Genomic DNA, 18,683 nt, shown 5'->3' with positions numbered 1-18,683 from the left:
CATAATATTAAACACAATGATAAATGTGTATGCATTGAAATGATTAAACAGTAAGATGCAATTAAAACATTACTTCTATTCATATAGATCGTATAACCTACTATAAAATATCAGTACAGGTTTGATAATTAGGAAACTAGAACCTAATATTGAAACTATAGAGATAATAATGACCAAATTATTTCCAGGGAACAAACATTGCTGCTGGTAAGGCCGTTGGAATCGTAATTGCAACTGGCGTTTATACAGAGATTGGAAAGATCAGGAATCAAATGGTTGCCACTGAGCCAGAAAAGACCCCATTGCAGCAGAAGCTTGATGAATTTAGCCAGCAACTCTCCAAAGTCATCTCCCTCATCTGCGTGGCTGTTTGGGTCATCAACATTGGTCACTTCAACGACCCAGTGCATGGAGGATCTTGGTTTCGCGGAGCTATTTATTATTTTAAAATAGCAGTGGCTTTGGCTGTAGCAGCTATTCCTGAGGGCCTCCCTGCAGTGATTACCACTTGCCTTGCTCTAGGCACACGACGCATGGCAAAAAAGAACGCAATTGTGAGGAGTCTCCCATCTGTGGAGACACTGGGCTGCACTTCAGTCATCTGTTCAGACAAGACTGGTACCCTGACTACCAATCAAATGTCTGTGTCCAGGGTAAGTCCGCTGTTTGTCTTACATTACATCATGCAGCAAATCGGTACAATAGTAGATGTGGCTACATCATCTTGCAGAGGTTGTTTCTTTGTGAATAACAATTAATGTATATCACCCTAAGTTCACAGATAAGTGACCTTCTATATTGTACACTTCAGTGATTGAGTCCTAGACTTATCCATACGTTTTTCCCATTCTTCGGCCTTTAAAGAGAGAGAAAGGAGGAATTATTTGTAGGTGTTGATTATAAAAAGGGTTAGACTTTTTTGATCATTGGTTTTCAAATGTTTGAGTTAAGAAGGATGTGGCCATTAGTGCCTTTCTGTGTCTCCGTCTGTTGTACCTGGGCTGTTAGCTTATTCCCTAACATATCATATTCTGAATGTATGTATGGGTGTTATTTTTACATCTGAACTCTCTCACAGGTCAAATCTGCAATCAGCCATTTTAAAGACATAGGCTTCAGTTCTTATCCACATGGGAATGGTAGCCTTTTAAGCAGCAGTATTTAATCCTGTCCGTTAAAACCAAAGTAATCCTCATTATAACTCATGTAAATGACGTGAAAGCCAGTTCTGTAATTATCAAATAGTTTCCATGTTCAACTCTTAATTCCATTGAAGACTGCAGAATAGTACATTAAAAGAACATTGTGTGAAATATATGTTTGGGGGTTAAAGTATAGATTTAAATATGGTCTTCACTTAGGTTGTCCCATCATGAATCTCAGTGAAGTCATCGAGAAGGAACTGCAACCTCTCTGCAAACTTGTGATCATTATACAATGTGCCTGCGGCTCCTGTGCCACTACTGGACAATCATATGAAAACATATATAGCTATTTGATGACACCCCAGTAAACGGAATAGTATGGAGCATCCCAGGATATCTGTTCTCCTAACATTTCTTAAATGTGCTACTATAGTACTGTATTCTGGAATTCAACCCCTTTTTATATACTAAACTGTTGAATCCATGCGTAATGTGACATTTGCCTTATTGTAGTTCCCTGTGTGCCTTTTCAACATTAGAAATTTCCTATGGTACAGTAGGCTTTATCGGACGTAATTGCTACGCAGGTACAATTAGGTCATTAAAACGCACTGAGACTTAAATAGCGAAGCTTATTTGTTCATGTAGGGGTCTGTGTGGGAGAGCATATGAACAATTACGCTTGTTGATTTGCTGTTATAATGTGTGCCTCTTTCACATAATGAAAAGGTAATTGTTTTGCTCAACCTCAGGGAAAGCCTGTGTATTTGCAATTCTTGGCTGGCAATTGAAGTTAGCAGATTAGCAAACTGCACAATGAAGAGGAGAGCTTGGTTACTGTTTAACAGTTGGGAGTTCCCTGGGTAAATAAGGGTGAAAGCTAATGGCAGGGATATGGATATTATTCATGGACTTCCAGACATGTAGAATTGTTAAATATTTACTTAATAACAGTAGCATGGGTTCATTGAACAATTGCATATCCTGTGTTAGTCCACAGCATAAACAGGCTAGCTCCATCAGTGTTAAATGCATAAAGGTTGTATGTATGATCTGCTTGATGATGAATGTGCTTGGGATATAATGAAATGTCGAGAAGGATCATGATTTATTTTAGTTAGCACTGTGTTGGGCAATGGTGAATAATGTTTTGCACTGCAGTTTGGCCTTATCAGCCTCATGAGAATTGTAGTTTAGAACAGCTAGAGTGTCAAAAGTTGGGCCCATGTATTTTAAAAACATTGTTTAGTGGTTTAGATCCTGAGGTTCTTTTGTTTCTGTGAGAAATCTCTCCCTTGGAAGTATCTCAAATAAGTTATTTGTCTTTCAAACCCTTTTTCATACATCCCAACTTCCCAGAAACACATTCAGGGAACAACTACCGCATTTGCTCGATTATAAGACGACCCTGATTATAAGACGACCCTCTAAGCTGTGCGCTTGTGCACGCGCACATAGCTTTTTTTAGAGAGCGCACATGTCCAAAAATTGTGCGTGTCACGGTCAGGACTACTTGCCAAGCCGTGACTGTGTGGAGGGCGTGGGCATGAAGGGGTTAATAGCACCAGGCCTCTGGATTTACTAACTTGACCCCTTAACAAGGCATAAGTTACACCAAATTAACCCCCAAATCCTGCCTGTATCCCCCCAGGTAGTCTGCCACCACTCACGATTTTTATACCGGATTCGTGAGAAATCCGAATTAGAACCTTTATCTCTATATATATATCAACCCACCCCGGGCAACTAACATATATATATATATATATCCTGTAAAACTTAATAACAATATGGTAACGTGTTATCCTCTCTTAGGGTTTGTGGATATCGATACTAGAGCCCAAAGACAGACTTTGATTATGAATATTTTAATAACAAAAAGACAAAGATTACACAGTGCCAGAATTACAAAAAACAAGACATACAAAATAAAAATAAAACAGCAAACAGTTCTTAAAAACAATAGGACTTAAACACAGGACCCTCACTCACGAGTTTCTCCAATAAGTAGGCCTGTGGGAACTCCTTAAGTCCAGATGGTTTCTTACAATGTTGTTCCGATCAGAGTATATCATGGAGTTCTGCTTTGAGGTCGCTGCTTTGTCCCTAAATCAGACTTTTGCAAGCAAACGCACCTCTGACCACATGACTGATTATATGACACCATCCCCAAGAATCGGGTCCCATCTTTGATGTGAGAATTAGTTATGGTGGGGTAAAGGTGATGGAAACCCCTCCACTTAAGATAGGAATGGAATTCCTATAACTCAGGGTCCTTATCTGTTAGGCCATGAATCACCACAGGGGTCCTTTGGGAAGATGACACCTCTAGCCAGAACAGATACAGAGGGCATGCACAAAAACACATTTACATCAACCTCAGATTAACTCATTGAATGCCTAAACAAAGAAACGAACCACCTCTGCTGGGTTACCCTTCCATGCATCCGCTACGTTATATGAGTTAATCATGACAGTGCGCACAACAGTTTTTCCCAAAAAAAGAAAAACATTTTTGAAACTTTATGCGGCGCGGATATTGTGTGCACAAAATTTTTGCTCTTTGAAACTTTTTGCACAACAGAAATTTTCTGCGCACTCCAACTAAGAAAAATTAGATGGAACATTGAAGACGACCCCCCAAAATCTAAATATTAATTTAGGAAAAAAACAAAAAGCCTTAATATAAGACTACCCTATAGGAAAAAAAAGTTTTACTAGTAAATATTAATTCATGTAAACAATTTTTTCATATTTAATAAAAGCTATGATTGAGAGAAAAAAAAATAATATTATTTGCCAACCTGCCCCCCCCCCCAGTTATGCACATCTGCCCCCAGGGTTGCCACTCTGCCCCCAGAAATGCCTTATACCCCCTATTTGCCACTCTGCCCCATGATGTGCCTTTTAACCCTCTATATGCCACTCTGCCTCCAGAAATGTCTTATACCCTCCTATATGCCACTCTGCCCCAGAGTGGCATATAGAGGTTAAAAGGCATATCATGGGGCAGAGTGGCATATAGGGGGTTAAAAGGCATTTCTGGAGGTATATATATAACTGCTAACAGCAATCACACTCCTATCAAGCCAAGGCAGCCAGTACATGCTGGAACCTGGGGATGATAGGAGTGTGAGTACAGCCTCCCTATGCCATGCTACCACCACCCCCCCCTTACACATCCATGCTATCACACACACACTCATTCACAAACATTTAAATACTCATTAATTCCATTAATCACACATACTTGCTCAGAGCATTTGCTCTGAAAAAAACCTCATCTTATAATCGAGCAAATACAGTAATTGTGGGTTTAGGGGGATCTTATCTCTTAGACCCTTCACAAAATAGGGGCCAAACACAGTTATCTTCTGCACGAAGATGGCCCTTTACAAAGCATATTTTAAGATTTCTTGACGGACATATGATGCATTATGTGTATTCAGGGCCTGTTCAATCTTCTTCAGAGAAGTTTGCAAAGTGAATTGAGGGAGTTGAAAACAGATATATGCTGCAAACCTGCAATCATTAGTAAATAAATCAGAGCTGACATGAAGATTGCTGGCCAGCAACACCTGTAAAGGAGCAGAGTGTGAGTAGAGTTGCTCATGCAAATGGGGAGCCAGTGGTTGAGGCTCATTCACATATGGGGATCTTTTCAGGGCCGCCATCAGAACTTTTGGGACCCCTTACAGAGAAAATGGTCTGGGACCCTCTGCCCAGTTGACCCTCCCTCCACACCACCAGGATTTACTCTTCTACTCATGTTTTTTTGGTGGCAAAGATGGAGAAGACAAGTCTTTCGGGGGCACTAACAAGCCGTTTGGGCGCAAAGATGGTCCATGGTCCATGGTCCAGACAAGGCACATACATATAACATACAGACCCACACTGATTTCAGATTTAATAGTATATTTATATTATAATATACATACAGTAATTACCAGAGATGAGCAGTCTCAGACAATTTAACCCCTCCATTACAAGAAATCAGCAGTCTAAGACAATTAACCTCCTCCATTACCAGACCTGACCTATTATGAGACATCACACACACAGTAAAACAAACAGACAAACACAGTCATATACACACAAATATCACACACACAGTTGGTTTCTTACCGGTACTGACTGCAGCTTCACTGAGTTCCATGTGGAGGGACTCAGCCAATCAAGAGAGGCTTCTCAACTCTCAGCCTATCGGGAGACCATAGTGAGGATTCCTCCAGCCCCTCTAATTAGTGGTCCAGTGCAGAGCTTTTTTTTTTTCTTTTTTTTCTGTAAACTAATGGAGGCTTTGTATCCCTAAGGGCCCCCCAGGACCGCCAGGCCCCTTACAGCTGTTATGGTTGTACCCCCCTGATGGCGGCCCTAATTATTTCTTTCCTTATGCAACACAGTACAAATAGTTTGCTGTGGTGTCATTTAAATGACAGATTCCCTTTTGTTTGCTCCTTCTCGTTGCAGCTGTTATTATTTTTTTTTTTAAACGCCTCTGTAGTGTGTTGGGGAATCCCGTTTTATTTTGGTAACAAAATAAAACAGAGCAGCGGTTCTTCCGAGGGTGCTTTCTACATACTTGTTTTCCATAATCAACTGGAATTGTGAAAGCCTCGAGATATTGCACACAAACTGTGTCGCTCACAAAGAGACAGTTTATCGTTTTGGTGCCAGCAAATGCATGCCATGTATTTTCTGCTATTCATAATCTAAACATTTACATCCGGAGCAGAAGAGGAAGTCACCAGAGTTTAACAGATAAGAGAAAATACCAGGGGAATACCACAAGGTTTACACATTTAGTACATTATGTTGCTGTATTTTGATCCATTGGTAATACATACATACGGTATTAAAAATAATAAATAAGAAGAGGTGTGAAAAATGGATTCCTTGCAGTTACTATATGCTGGTTACAAGCACACAACCATATGTATAGAGCCCTGGCAATATCAGTTTATATCTGCAATACTACACTATACAGTAGTGCTGCAACTAACGATTATTTTCATAATCAATTAGTTGGCCGATTTATTTTTTCGATTCGGATAAAAAAATAAATGTAAATGTTTTATTTACTAAAAAAAAATGAATAAACAAACAGGATGTTAAAAACAAACAGCAGAATCAAAAAAAACTTTGAGAAAAATGCATTTGTTGTTTTTATTTCCCAACCTGCCCCTCCAGTTATGCACATTTGAGCCCAGGCTTGCCACACTGCCTCCCAGATATTCCACATACCCCCAGATATTCCACATACCCCCAGATATTCCACATACCCCAGATATGCCACATACCCCCATTTATGCCACTCCATTATCCCCACATATGCCTTATATAACCTAAATGCCTTATACCCACTGATATGCCACTGTGCCCCCTGAAATGCCTTATACCCCCAGATATGCCACTCCGTTCTCCCCAGATATGCCTTATATACCCTATATGCGTTATACCCACTGATATGCCTTATACCCCCCCATATGCCATAGTGCCCTCTGAAATGTCTTATACCCCAGATATGATACTCTGCCCCCCAAATATGCCACTCTGCCCCCTGAATATTCCTTATACCCCTTGTATGCCATTGTGCCCCCCTGATATGCCTTATAACCCCCTATGTGTCACTCTGCCCCCCCAAATATACCTTATAACCCCAGATATGCCACTCTGCCCCTGATATGCATTTTACCCCCTATATACCACTGTGCCCTTGATATGCCCCCCCTCCCCCAGACTTACCCCCAGTGCTCCAGACTCCTTGGTGTCTAGTAGGGGCAGCCGGTGAGCGTCTGTGCGATGTGCGTAAACAACCTCTGCTTCTGGCCAACACTTTCGCTGGAGCTTCTATGACTGAGCACCAAAAGGTCATGTGACACCGGTTCTCCATCATAGAAGCCCCAGTGGAAGTGCTGGCAGTAGCGGAGGATGTCTGCACCCATCGTACAGATGCCCACCGGCTCCGAGAGTGAATGATCCGGGTTCCCTTGCAGCGCTGCGGCGGATCCTCCTCTCTGGCAGCCGGTGAATGTTGCGCAATGCGCGCAGACCAATACTCCGCAGGGGCTTATATGGTGAAGTACCGGAAAGGTCACGTTGCGCTGCTGCTCCATCATAGAAGCCCCAGCGGAAGTGGAGGACAGTAGCATCGCACAGAAGCATCACACAGACACCCTCCACCGGCTGTCAGAGAGGAGGATCTGGGTCCCCTGCAGCGCTGCGGGGGATCTGGATCTTAGTGTTATTATCCAACCTCTATTAGGTCGGATTATAAAACGAGGGGTATTTCTCAGAGCATCTGATAAAATCGATTCTACTAATCGATAATGTAATTCGTTGGCAACTATTATGCTGCCTGGTTATCATTAATCATTATCTATTAACACATAAGCTTATGGGTCTAAAGAAACTTGCTGCTATCCACATGACACATTACTAAGTATTCTCATAAAATTAGATTGTAAGGCTTTAATTCACAAACAGCCAAACATCAATAAGAGTACAGTGTGTTCCTTGCTGGATCTTCAAACACACTAATGCAAATTTCCCATTCAGGGCACAGACCTCAGGGTTAAAGTGATACATCCTAGGACAGTGCAACCCCAAAAATACTGCCTTCATCGTTTGAGCACAGAAACAAAAATTGTGAAAACCTTGTCTGCCTGTTACCTGGTTGTTGCCAGCCTTTGTCTAATCCATCACTTTCCTACAACCCCCTTTTGAAAATCTTGGAATTCATATTCAGTTCCCCATTGGCTCGAAACCATGGCATGCTTCCGCATAGTAAGCTGTACCTCTATCACTATCTATATATTTATGCACATTATCTTGACTCAAAGCCAGGCGTAATAATATAACATAAGCATGTCCGAATTGGAAACTCCTTTAGCAACCCGCATGAGAAGCTGGTTTCACTGCCAAGACAGTTCCCTTCTTGGTTTTGAACTTGAGGTTAGTTTATTCGCCCTTATAAGGTAAACATTGAAGGAAGTTTATGCAGAGACCTTTCTATGGGGAAAGAGGCCAACGTCCCACAGAAAAGAGACATTTTGACCACAAGAGTAAAGATTTTTTAAAAATTTAAAATAAGCTTTTTTTTTTCTATTTATTCTTAGCTGTATTTTTAGCTGGTCACTTTTGCTGACGTCGAATGTGTTAGTTATATGGTGAAATACATACCAGAATAAGATATTGATTACTGGGCAAAGTCTGGATTTCTCCTTCATTTATAACACTTCAGAAGCTTGGAAAAGAAACCTGGTTTAGGTTTCCATGGTTAAATTAAAGCATTTGATGTAGACTGTATGACTCATTGTTATGTGTAACATGCACAATCTATATACCAATTACAATATTCCCACCCGACAATTACTTTTACAAAAATACACGATTGTCTTTTTTTTTTTTTTTTTTATGTGACTCACGCACTCAGGTTACCAAGAACAGTCTTTGTACCCATTTTTATGTCCCTGGACAAACGGATAAAGTGTGATGAAATATATGTTTAACAATAAAACCACATTCTGTGTTTACCCTCTGCAGACGACCAGTAGAAATCATGAATTCTGGCCCAAGTACTGTGTTTCCAATCAATTTGAGACGATGTATGTGCACACACAGGTTAGACTTCAACGTGGAGAAGGGAAACCAATGTTTTTGGGTTTTTTTACAGGCAGACCTAGTTAAAAATGCCAGTGTGTTTCATTCTATATAAGTGAGGATTTAAATAATGTTCTCAACACTTTCGATGTGTTTTACGCATTGGTATCTCATTTGATTTGAAAGGGAAACTGCTCTACTAATACAGACATGTACGGGAAAAATAGGAAACGCTAATAATGATCCCCGATGACAGCTAAAAACATTATAGATCATATGTTACTATGTAAAAAAAAAATTAAGTAACCACCAGAGAAGAACCAAGTAGTTGTGTGTCCTTAAATATTAGAATATTAGGACTTCTACCATGTAATTATGCCTCTTATTGCAATAGAAATGAGGTCCACAGCTTGATCAAGACACACCATACCTCCCAAGCTCCCTTTTTTAAGGAGGGGCAATTCTTATGACCCTCTGCCCCCTAATGTCCCTCCTTGCTATTAGCTCATTTAGTATGAATATCTGAGAGATACGGCCATAAAAGTCTCGATTTGCACAGAAACAATAGAAATGTGGTTTATCAATTCAGAAGATATGACACTCTGACGAGCCATAACTTGTTTCCCAGTTTCTAGACATGACGTTTCCATTTTTTATCTGTTTTGGTCTGTTAGTGTACATGTAAGAATAAGCTTTTCCCATTTTCCTCTCTTTGTTGTGGGCATATGATGATAAATTAATAAGTTCTAGACTGAATAAACGGTGATTTGGTATTTTCACGGAGTGCAGATCTTCGTGCAAATTAACATATATATTTTTGGGGTAGTTTGACCCTTTGTAAGTACAGGTGATGCTCCTAGGTTTCTCTTGGGATGCAGACTGAGATGGTCTAAAATATTGTGTGATCTACTTATTGCTTTCCACTGGTGGAATAGTGGGTAGCAAACAGCACAGCGCGGCTACAGCGTGAATCTACGTGTCAGTGTTCTGAATTAGAACATTGTGCAGCCAATGGGAATACATCCAAAATACTAATTTTTTACTCATAATTATATATATATTATATAATATATATATATAATATATATATATATATATATATATATATGTGTGTTTAACTATGGACAGTTTTAATGATGTACTATACTGATCTCATTTATTTTGTACCATTAAATTCATCTTTTCTTGCTGAATATGCTTTTGGTGTTAGCCCAAAACAGCATGGCCCCCTAGCGCCTTTCCCACACTGTTATTTTGCTGTTGTGCAAATTGTCATCGCTAATTTCATGGGCTATGTTTATAAATCGTCTCTAACATAAGCCAGGTTTTACCAACACCGACATGTAGTCTATACAGAAGGCAATTGAAAAGGATATGTTCTGGATCATGATCAAATGAGAAGCTTGGAAAAAAAGAAACCTGGAGATAGTGACAGTGTTAGATGGGTTCCTTCTGCCTGCAGATGTTTATATGCAATCTTCTGCAACTGTCAGTAGTAACATTTCCTTAATACATCTTCTGCTGCACATCCTACTTTACCGAAGCTTCTCACTGCTTCCTCCCCTAAAAAAGTCTACTTGGAAAAATAGAATTTTTTGAATAATAGTTGCCAGATTCTCTTTTTTTGTCTGTTTTCAGAAAACTTTAGCAGTTGGAGTAAAGTATGGATCTGCTTGCCAGAAATATATTTTAATAGCTGTTATTGAGTGTTTATACATTTTTATTATCCCTGTTCATAAACCTTTAGTAGCTATGTGACATTGCCAGCAGACTCAAGATCAGAGTAACTACCCATGCTGCAGGACTATTTATCTTTGTTAGAACCATAGTTTTGATCTCGTTTCTCTCTGCTGTTGTCCACATGGAGATGTACTTGTACTATAAGTGGGCATGCACACCCAAAAAAAGTTTTAAAACCTGGGGTCGTAGCTAAGTATGTGGTTTAAGGTCTCTCTCTCGCATCTGTTCCCTTTTCTTTATAAGCCAGTTATTTATGGGTACTCACTTTTCATTTAGTATGTAAAGGCATGGGAAAAACACAAACACTCCCTTAGTCCACGATTTTCACTTTGTTACATATTTGGCCCATATCTACAGTCATCCCTTCTGTGTATTAGCAATTGAAGTCTCCGTTCAAACACCCACCTTTGGCTTCCTTATTTCATTGCTAACCTGTGATTACAGTATTATATTTAATTGTTCTTATTTCAGGATTACTGTTAATCCAGAATAATTAATCCAGCTATTAATTTACTTGCCACATATTGCCTTCAGTTTCTCAAATGCCACAATGTACTTACTCTTTAAGAGCTATGTTATTTTGTTGTCGAGTTAAGTCATACAGATGACTTCACAATCACATATAAATGTCTTTTATACATTTATTTCTAATTATTTTTGTAAATCAAGTCAATATATATATCGGCAGCTATTTCTGTAGCTGTAATGGTTGCGTTATTTACATGGTATAATATACTATGCCAGTGAGTTTACTCCAGCTGAAGTCGCAGTGTGGTTTGTAGTTAGGGAAACTACAAATCACTCCTATATTAATAACTCTAAAGCCGATAGTAGCTGTACGTTACACAGCGCCTGTAAAAGCAACGGCTATTTATTTAATGTTCCACACTTAAGGTTAGCTTGTGTTGCGATAGTGATCACTACCTGTCCTTGTGTTTCCTTTTCTTTGTATGAACTTAGGATATTATGCAAGGCTTGTTTTCTGTTTGAGTCAGGATATTTCAAACACTTATGTTTACTTTTGTATTGTCATTTTGGAATAGCTTCGGTTGAGAAACGTACCCTTTTATTGTCTGAGTTGGGTGCCTTGCTCACAGGGGTCACGGTGTCCCATAACTGGTCATTTTTCTGATCCAGGTGGGTAATTTTTGAGGTGGAAAACGCATGAAAAGAGCTCCAAGCAGAATTTGGATGGGCAATGAACAGTTCCCCATAGGCATCAAAACATTAATTTCACTCTCTTGAATGTGAAGGTACTAAGGTACTTCATGAGTTGCCTTATTACATTTTTTCATATGAATGCTTAATCACCTTTTTAGATCTGTGCCTACCACTATGGCAATTCTATTCCTAGCAAAAAATAAAAAATAATGCAATGAATGAATGAATAATACAATGTTTTACATGACTACGTGTTTTCAGGAATGTTTTGAAGGTCAATTATGTGTGCAATAATATACACCTTTAGACATATGTCGGTATAAAAGCCTGAGGTTTCTCAGTCACAATTAAACTTTTGTGAAGTGCTGCGTATATACAGTGTAATACGTTTGGTTGCTTATCAAATATCTTTATTATTTTCAACTTTAAAACTGCAACCCTATTCCTTTTAGGGGTATCCCACATTCGTTTTAAGTTATTCACTTTTATGGAGAGGCAAATTACAGGCTAGAAATCACATCAGCTGCAGGGTATGAAACATATTCTGTGTAAGGACTCACAAGGTCTGTGGTGCCAAAGTTAAACAACCCTTGAATTGTGATGTTATTGAGATTAATTAAAAAAAAAAAATCCATTTGAGTGATCCAAAGGTAATCAAGTAGAACAAAAGGCAGAATGTTTCAGCCATCCAGTGCCAGCCTTTTATGAGTTGTATTACCTTGTTTGGACATTTTCACATTGTAGCAACTAAAAGCACTTCTAGTTCTTAACCATGTCCTTTTTGTTAATAGATGTTTGTAGTTGAAAAGATTGAAGGAACAAATTGCAGTCTTCACGAGTTCAGCATTACTGGATCCACCTACGCCCCAGAAGGTCAAGTGTAAGTATCCAGAGTCCCAGGCAAGCACTTTCTGCTGTCATTTGCCTACACATTTTCTGTTATCACGAAGAACATCAGAAATTAGTTCATTTAATCTGGAGTGGTACTTTATTTAATGGATGCGCTCTTTTGCAGCCTTTAAAATTGTATCGATTTTAGCCAGTCTTGGTTGGTTACTCTATAATAGTAGGAGTACACCTGTTTTCTCTAAAGCCGTCCATATTCCAAGGAATATAATGGAGTCAAGATAGAATGGATGGATGGATGCAAGGAGTTCAACATTAATACTATTTGTAGATACATCATTTGAAAAAATATACATTTTTGTTAAAAAAATGAATAGTCAATGCAAATATTTGTTCTTTAAATGTGCCTATGCGGGGATTGGAAAAAAGTACAAAATTCTGTACTTTGCAGAATGGTCAGCATTGTCAAACTCATAAGGGTAGATTTTGTGTCATGTGACAAGTATTCCTGCAAAATTTATGAATGAGGCAAATGTTTACATGAAATAAATATTTGTGAAGAAGGTTTGAGTACTTGTCAGTACTGGTAATTGTGGTTGTAATGCTGTGTGTATATGTATATGTATATATATATATATATATATGTATATGTGTGTGTATATATATGTATATGTGTGTGTATATATATGTATATGTGTGTGTATATATATGTATATGTGTGTATATATATATATGTATATGTGTGTGTATATATATATGTATATGTGTGTGTATATATATGTATATGTGTGTGTATATGTATATGTGTGTGTGTGTGTGTGTGTGTGTGTATATATATATATATATATGTGTGTGTGTGTGTGTATATATATATGTTATGTTATATTCGTGAACCAGCATATCTAATTATGTAGCACCATGTAATACAACTTCCCATCATGCTTTGCAGTATAAATTGGCTCTTCTAAAGTAGCTTGTTTTTGTTGCCTAAAACATTTTGATTAAAACTTTTGTTATTACGGATCTATAACTCTATGATTTTTGTATTTTTCAGTGTATAAGCATAACATGCTTAATTTGAACATGTTAAATATTGAGTACACAAATTACCGTACTTTTCAGAATATATATATATATCTATATTCATATTCTTTCTAGAAACCTATTACACCATTTTACAAGCTATATTGTGATATATTTACAGTGCAAATTCTTGTTATATACTTTGAGTTATCTTTGTTAAAATAGGACACATAATAACATTAAACTTTAGTACTTGGCCCTGATAGTACTTCTTTGGGCATATTTCTGAATACTTGCTAATGTTGATGATAATGATACAGTTAACCATTCTTCGACGCTTGGTTAGAACGGTATAAAGTAAATATTCACATTTTTATGTCGTTGTAGCTTGAAAAATGACCAGACTGTTGTGCCTGGACAGTATGACGGATTGGTGGAGCTGGCCACTATCTGTGCTTTGTGTAATGACTCCTCCTTGGATTTTAATGAGGTAAGCATTTTCTGTATTCTGTAGAACTTTCTGCCAATGATGTTAAGATACGTTACTAGTGCTACATGTAAACAAATACCTGAAGTATCATGTCTTCTTCTAAAGTTAGTATTAATTATCTAGTAATAAGTTCAGAGGTCTTTGAATGCTGTTTAGCCTTATTCTTTCATTTAAACGATTCACTACTTTTAAAAGGAATAATGGACAAGTGTTTTATATTTTTAAATGTATGGTAGTGTCGTACAAACTTTTTAAAAACTTTTTCTGTTTTAAAAGGAATTGGTTATTGTCTACTTGTGTCCATTAGCAGATGAAATCTTAAGCGTATATGTTCATACTAGCCATGTGATGGTAATTGAAAATCAAAGTGTTAGCTGCTGGTATAGATGGCTATAAGTTACATCAGTCGGCCCAGCCACACTAAGGCAACACTTTGGGTCCCATGGCTGTCATTGATTAAGCAACACAAAGCATGTTAGGAGCTACTTTTTATATCTTCTGTCTACCAAGATGGCGGAATTAAGATTTTCATGAAACCAGTATGCTGTAAATTTTAATTTATGGGATCGGATTGAGTGCTGCATTATTACTGATGTTAATTATAATAAAACGTAGGGCTTGTGAAGATTCCCCTTAGAAGCAGAACGTTTTTTGAGGTTCTCTGGAAACACCCAGCTCTGTTGGGGAACCTCTTGGCAAACATAATCTACACTGCTGTGTAAAATCTGCAAATATCTGTCTTTACTAGTCGGTGCATGTATTTTATGTAAAGTATTAGATTTCACTGGTTCTTTTTAAATACTTCACTGTACAGTACTTGTGTTGCTATATTCCTATTGGAATCAAATAATAGGGCTGTCGTTTAGTTAAAGCAGTTGATTGTCAACAATCCCATCGGATAGTTTCAGAAGAAAAAAATTCATCTTGAAGTTTGGGTTCCAACATAGCATCAAGTCTCTTGTAGGAACAATAACATAATTTTCCCTTAAATATAGAACATAACTATACATTAATTGTGTGCCTCTGCTCTAGAAATACACATATTTTTGGTAATTTGATAATGACTACTTTATTACTTTTTCACTTTCTGAACATATCGATTGTCCTTTTTAAAATTTGTAATTATAAAATGATTTGCCTAATTATCAGTCCAAAGGAGTTTATGAAAAAGTTGGAGAGGCTACAGAGACGGCTTTGACCTGTCTGGTTGAAAAAATGAATGTTTTTAATACAGACCTGAAAAACCTTTCAAAAGTTGAACGAGCAAACGCCTGCAACACTGTGAGTAATGTAAATGAAGTCATCAGTTGGTGTATATGGATTTATAAAGTCATATGAGTGAGAGTTGCGCAAGGCCAGATTAAAGAGCTTTGGACCCTGGATCATTTACACAAGAAGGGCGCCTTCTCTGAATTTCCTGCCTTTGGCTACCTGTTTTTCCCCTCTGCTTTCCTGCTTGTCTCATTCTGTTCTCTTCTTTCCACTTTTTTTTCCTTCTGTTTTATTCTTTTTATGTTCTATCACTTTTTTGCAACTCACTTGCTTCCATATTTTTCTGGGTTTTTTCCCCCCTTTTTTTTCTGCTTTTTGCCTCTCCTGGTCTTTTTTTCCTTCAGGTCTATTTCTTCCTCCTTTTTTCCTTCTTCTATTCTTTCTATTTCAATCTCTTTTTTTTGCACTTACTTGCTGGTATCTTTTCATCACTTTTGTCTATCTTCTTTCCCTTTTTTAAGTTGCTTGTCCATATATATAGTGTGTAATGAGTATATGCCCTGTGTTTTTTTAGTTCACTTATACTTAAGATTTTGTTTCAATAGAAATAAAACGTAAGTAATTGCTCACTTAAAGTAAAATCAGAATGTTTGTTTATGTTTCTTTTTGGCTTGACTCTCGTTTCTGCATAAAAACAGAGATTCTGGCCCTACCCCAGTTGGTTGTAACACTGTGATTCTGACACAATTCTCCAACAGCTACAGTGTTTGGGATATGAAAATGATAGGTGACAAATGACAGCCACAGTTCCATTACAAAGAATGTTTACGTTAGATGTAAACATATATTTTACAATCTAAGATAACATGTATTTTAATTGTGGATATATTTTCAGTATTCGGTTGCAATTAAACTCCAGAAATAACATATTTCCTGTAAAGTGTGTGAAAGTAAAGTAGTTAAATGTGATTTTCTGTTCCATAATATTACTACAAAACAAAGATCACATATTAACAAGTCTCTTTTACATGAACATTTAATATAGTGTCTCTTGTTGTACTGTATTCCTAGATATTGATTCAATCTGAAGGAGAGATCTCTGAGGTCCTGAAAGCTTATGTGACTGTATATGTTTTTTTGTGTTGACCAAATAGAAGATATCACTACTGACTTTGCCTGCTCTTATAGTTAAATAGACCAATATAGCTAAATCCAGTTTTTGCTTATTTGTAACCTCAGTCTTACAGTGTTACAGGCCCCTTACTGCTGTCTCATAACAAAATGAATCACAACTAATACCCTATTACATTCCTATAGATGATAAAGAAGCTCATGAAGAAAGAATGTACACTGGAATTCTCTCGAGATCGAAAATCCATGTCTGTATACTGCACTCCTGTCAATCCCAACACGATGACATCTGGCAGCAAAATGTTTGTCAAGGTAATCACAATCTGGTTGTTATGTTGTGAACCTTTCTGAGCAGTGAATTCATCAATAGATCATAAGCCGTAAAAAAAGGAAATATTTTTTATTTCACTTCCTGACACATTCTTATAGCATTAGTATGCACCATGGCCAGGCTGACCATCTGGCATACTGGGCAAATGCCCAGTGGGCCACTGTCCGTCATTGATCAGTGTAATCTTCCACTCCAGCAGTAGATCAGGTGCTGCAGATATCCCTGGCTGGATTCTACGTGTGCATACAAACATAATTTGTGGCCTGTCATATTCAACTGCTTGCCGTGCTTACGTCATGAGGTGGCCGGTGGCCTTAAAGTGCCAGGGCGGCCCTAATTATCCCAAATCCAGTCCTGGTATGCACCTTCAGCTGGCATGAAGCAGGCAAAGAGCACATAGTGCAGAAAATACATTGGGGTCACTTATATTATATTATATGAATCAACCACTTCAAATGTGGTCTTATCACCATAGCAACCACTGAAAGCGTCTTATTGACCGGATCATTCTGGTTTCTGTGGTGTTAAAAAAACACTTTTCACACCAGAATCACCTTTTATGCATACCCTTATTGGCTTTTTCCAAATCTCATTTGGTTTTCTCTTCTAAAGAAGAAGAAGAAGAAGAAGAAGAAGCCAAAGTCATTTTCAAAAAGCCCTTTTGGAATATAATTGAATTACCTATTTTTTTGGTCACATTCCAGTTTATCATAAAGATGACATAACTTACCGGTAAATAGTTAATCTTTAAAAACGATGCAATGAAAATTTTAGCTGTGTTTTTAAAGTAAAAAAACTATTTCAAATCAAACAAATGTTGCGAATGAATGTAGTTCTCCATAATAGACAGACCCTTTTTTGTCTACAAGTATGAATATTAGCAAACTTGAAAACCAATGCCTGTGTTATACAAATCATATCTGTACAATACTGGAAGTTGATTATTGCACATTAAAATAAAGCGCATTGGAGTTTGTCATAATTTCCCATTTATCCAGGCATTAACTTTTTCATCTTTAGTTTTTTATTGGAAACATCAGATCATCGTGTTTTTATTAGTCACATAAATATGAGCTAGTGGAAATTTCTGGCCTATTAAAAATAATTCTGGTGCAAAGTTTAAAAACTGGTCTTCTAACTATACAAACCAATCCAATCTTCCAGCTGATGCAGTGGCGGAACTACCGGGGTCGCAGGGGTTGCGACTGCGACCGGGCCCTGGAGTTCTGCCAGTCAGGGGGTGCCGAGCGGTTGCTGAAAATGACCGCTCGGCACCTCTTGGGCCCCCCTGACTGACAGAAATCCAGGACTCCTCTGCTCCCCGCCGCCGCCTGCCTCAGCGCTGCCCAGAGTGCAGTGTTGGGAGCATGAGGCGTTTGTCTCGGGTGCCGGCGCTTCACGCTGAGCGCCGGCATATGACGTCATATGCCGGCGCTCAGCAGTGAAGCGCCGGCACCCGAGACAAACGCCTCACGTTCTCAACACAGGAGTTGACGGTAAGTGACCTACAAAGGGGGGTAGGGAGAGAGTGGGTAGATCGTGAGAAGGGGGGTAGGGAGGGAGTGGGTAGATCGTGAGAAGGGGGGGTAGGGAGGGAGTGGTTAGATCGTGAGAAGGGGGGGTAGGGAGGGAGTGGTTAGATCGTGAGAAGGGGGTAGGGAGGGAGTGGGTAGATCGTGAGAAGGGGGTAGGGAGGGAGTGGGTAGATCATGAGAAGGGGGGGTAGGGAGGGAGTGGGTAGACCATGAGAAGGGGGGGTAGGGAGGGAGAGGGTAGACCGTGAGAAGGGGGGGTAGGGAGGGAGAGGGTAGATCGTGAGAAGGGGGGGTAGGGAGGGAGAGGGTAGATCGTGAGAAGGGGGGGTAGGGAGGGAGAGGGTAGATCGTGAGAAGGGGGGGTAGTGAGGGAGAGGGTAGATCGTGAGAAGGGGGGGTAGGGAGGGAGAGGGTAGACCGTGAGAAGGGGGGGTAGGGAGGGAGAGGGTAGACCGTGAGAAGGGGGG

General features: G+C 38.8%; 1 protein-coding gene across 1 annotated transcript in view; it reads left to right on the top strand.

Annotated features, from left to right (window-relative positions):
• Positions 1 to 18,683, top strand: part of LOC149300898 (sarcoplasmic/endoplasmic reticulum calcium ATPase 3-like) — an 83,537-nt gene that overhangs the window by 51,160 nt on the left and 13,694 nt on the right. Inside the window, exons 8-12 of the mRNA XM_089484437.1 lie at positions 189 to 653; positions 12,440 to 12,528; positions 13,905 to 14,007; positions 15,157 to 15,288; positions 16,537 to 16,662. Of these exons, the coding sequence (XP_089340563.1) occupies positions 189 to 653; positions 12,440 to 12,528; positions 13,905 to 14,007; positions 15,157 to 15,288; positions 16,537 to 16,662 (915 nt within the window). The remainder of the gene's footprint in view (positions 1 to 188; positions 654 to 12,439; positions 12,529 to 13,904; positions 14,008 to 15,156; positions 15,289 to 16,536; positions 16,663 to 18,683) is intronic.

Source organism: Sceloporus occidentalis, unplaced genomic scaffold (genome assembly GCF_023333645.1).
Source record: "Sceloporus occidentalis isolate IW3139 unplaced genomic scaffold, rSceOcc1.0.p SCAF_22, whole genome shotgun sequence".
Taxonomy (NCBI): Eukaryota; Metazoa; Chordata; class Lepidosauria; order Squamata; family Phrynosomatidae; genus Sceloporus; species Sceloporus occidentalis.
Note: the sequence above shows the minus strand (reverse complement) of the source record. Positions and strands in the feature narration are given on the sequence as shown.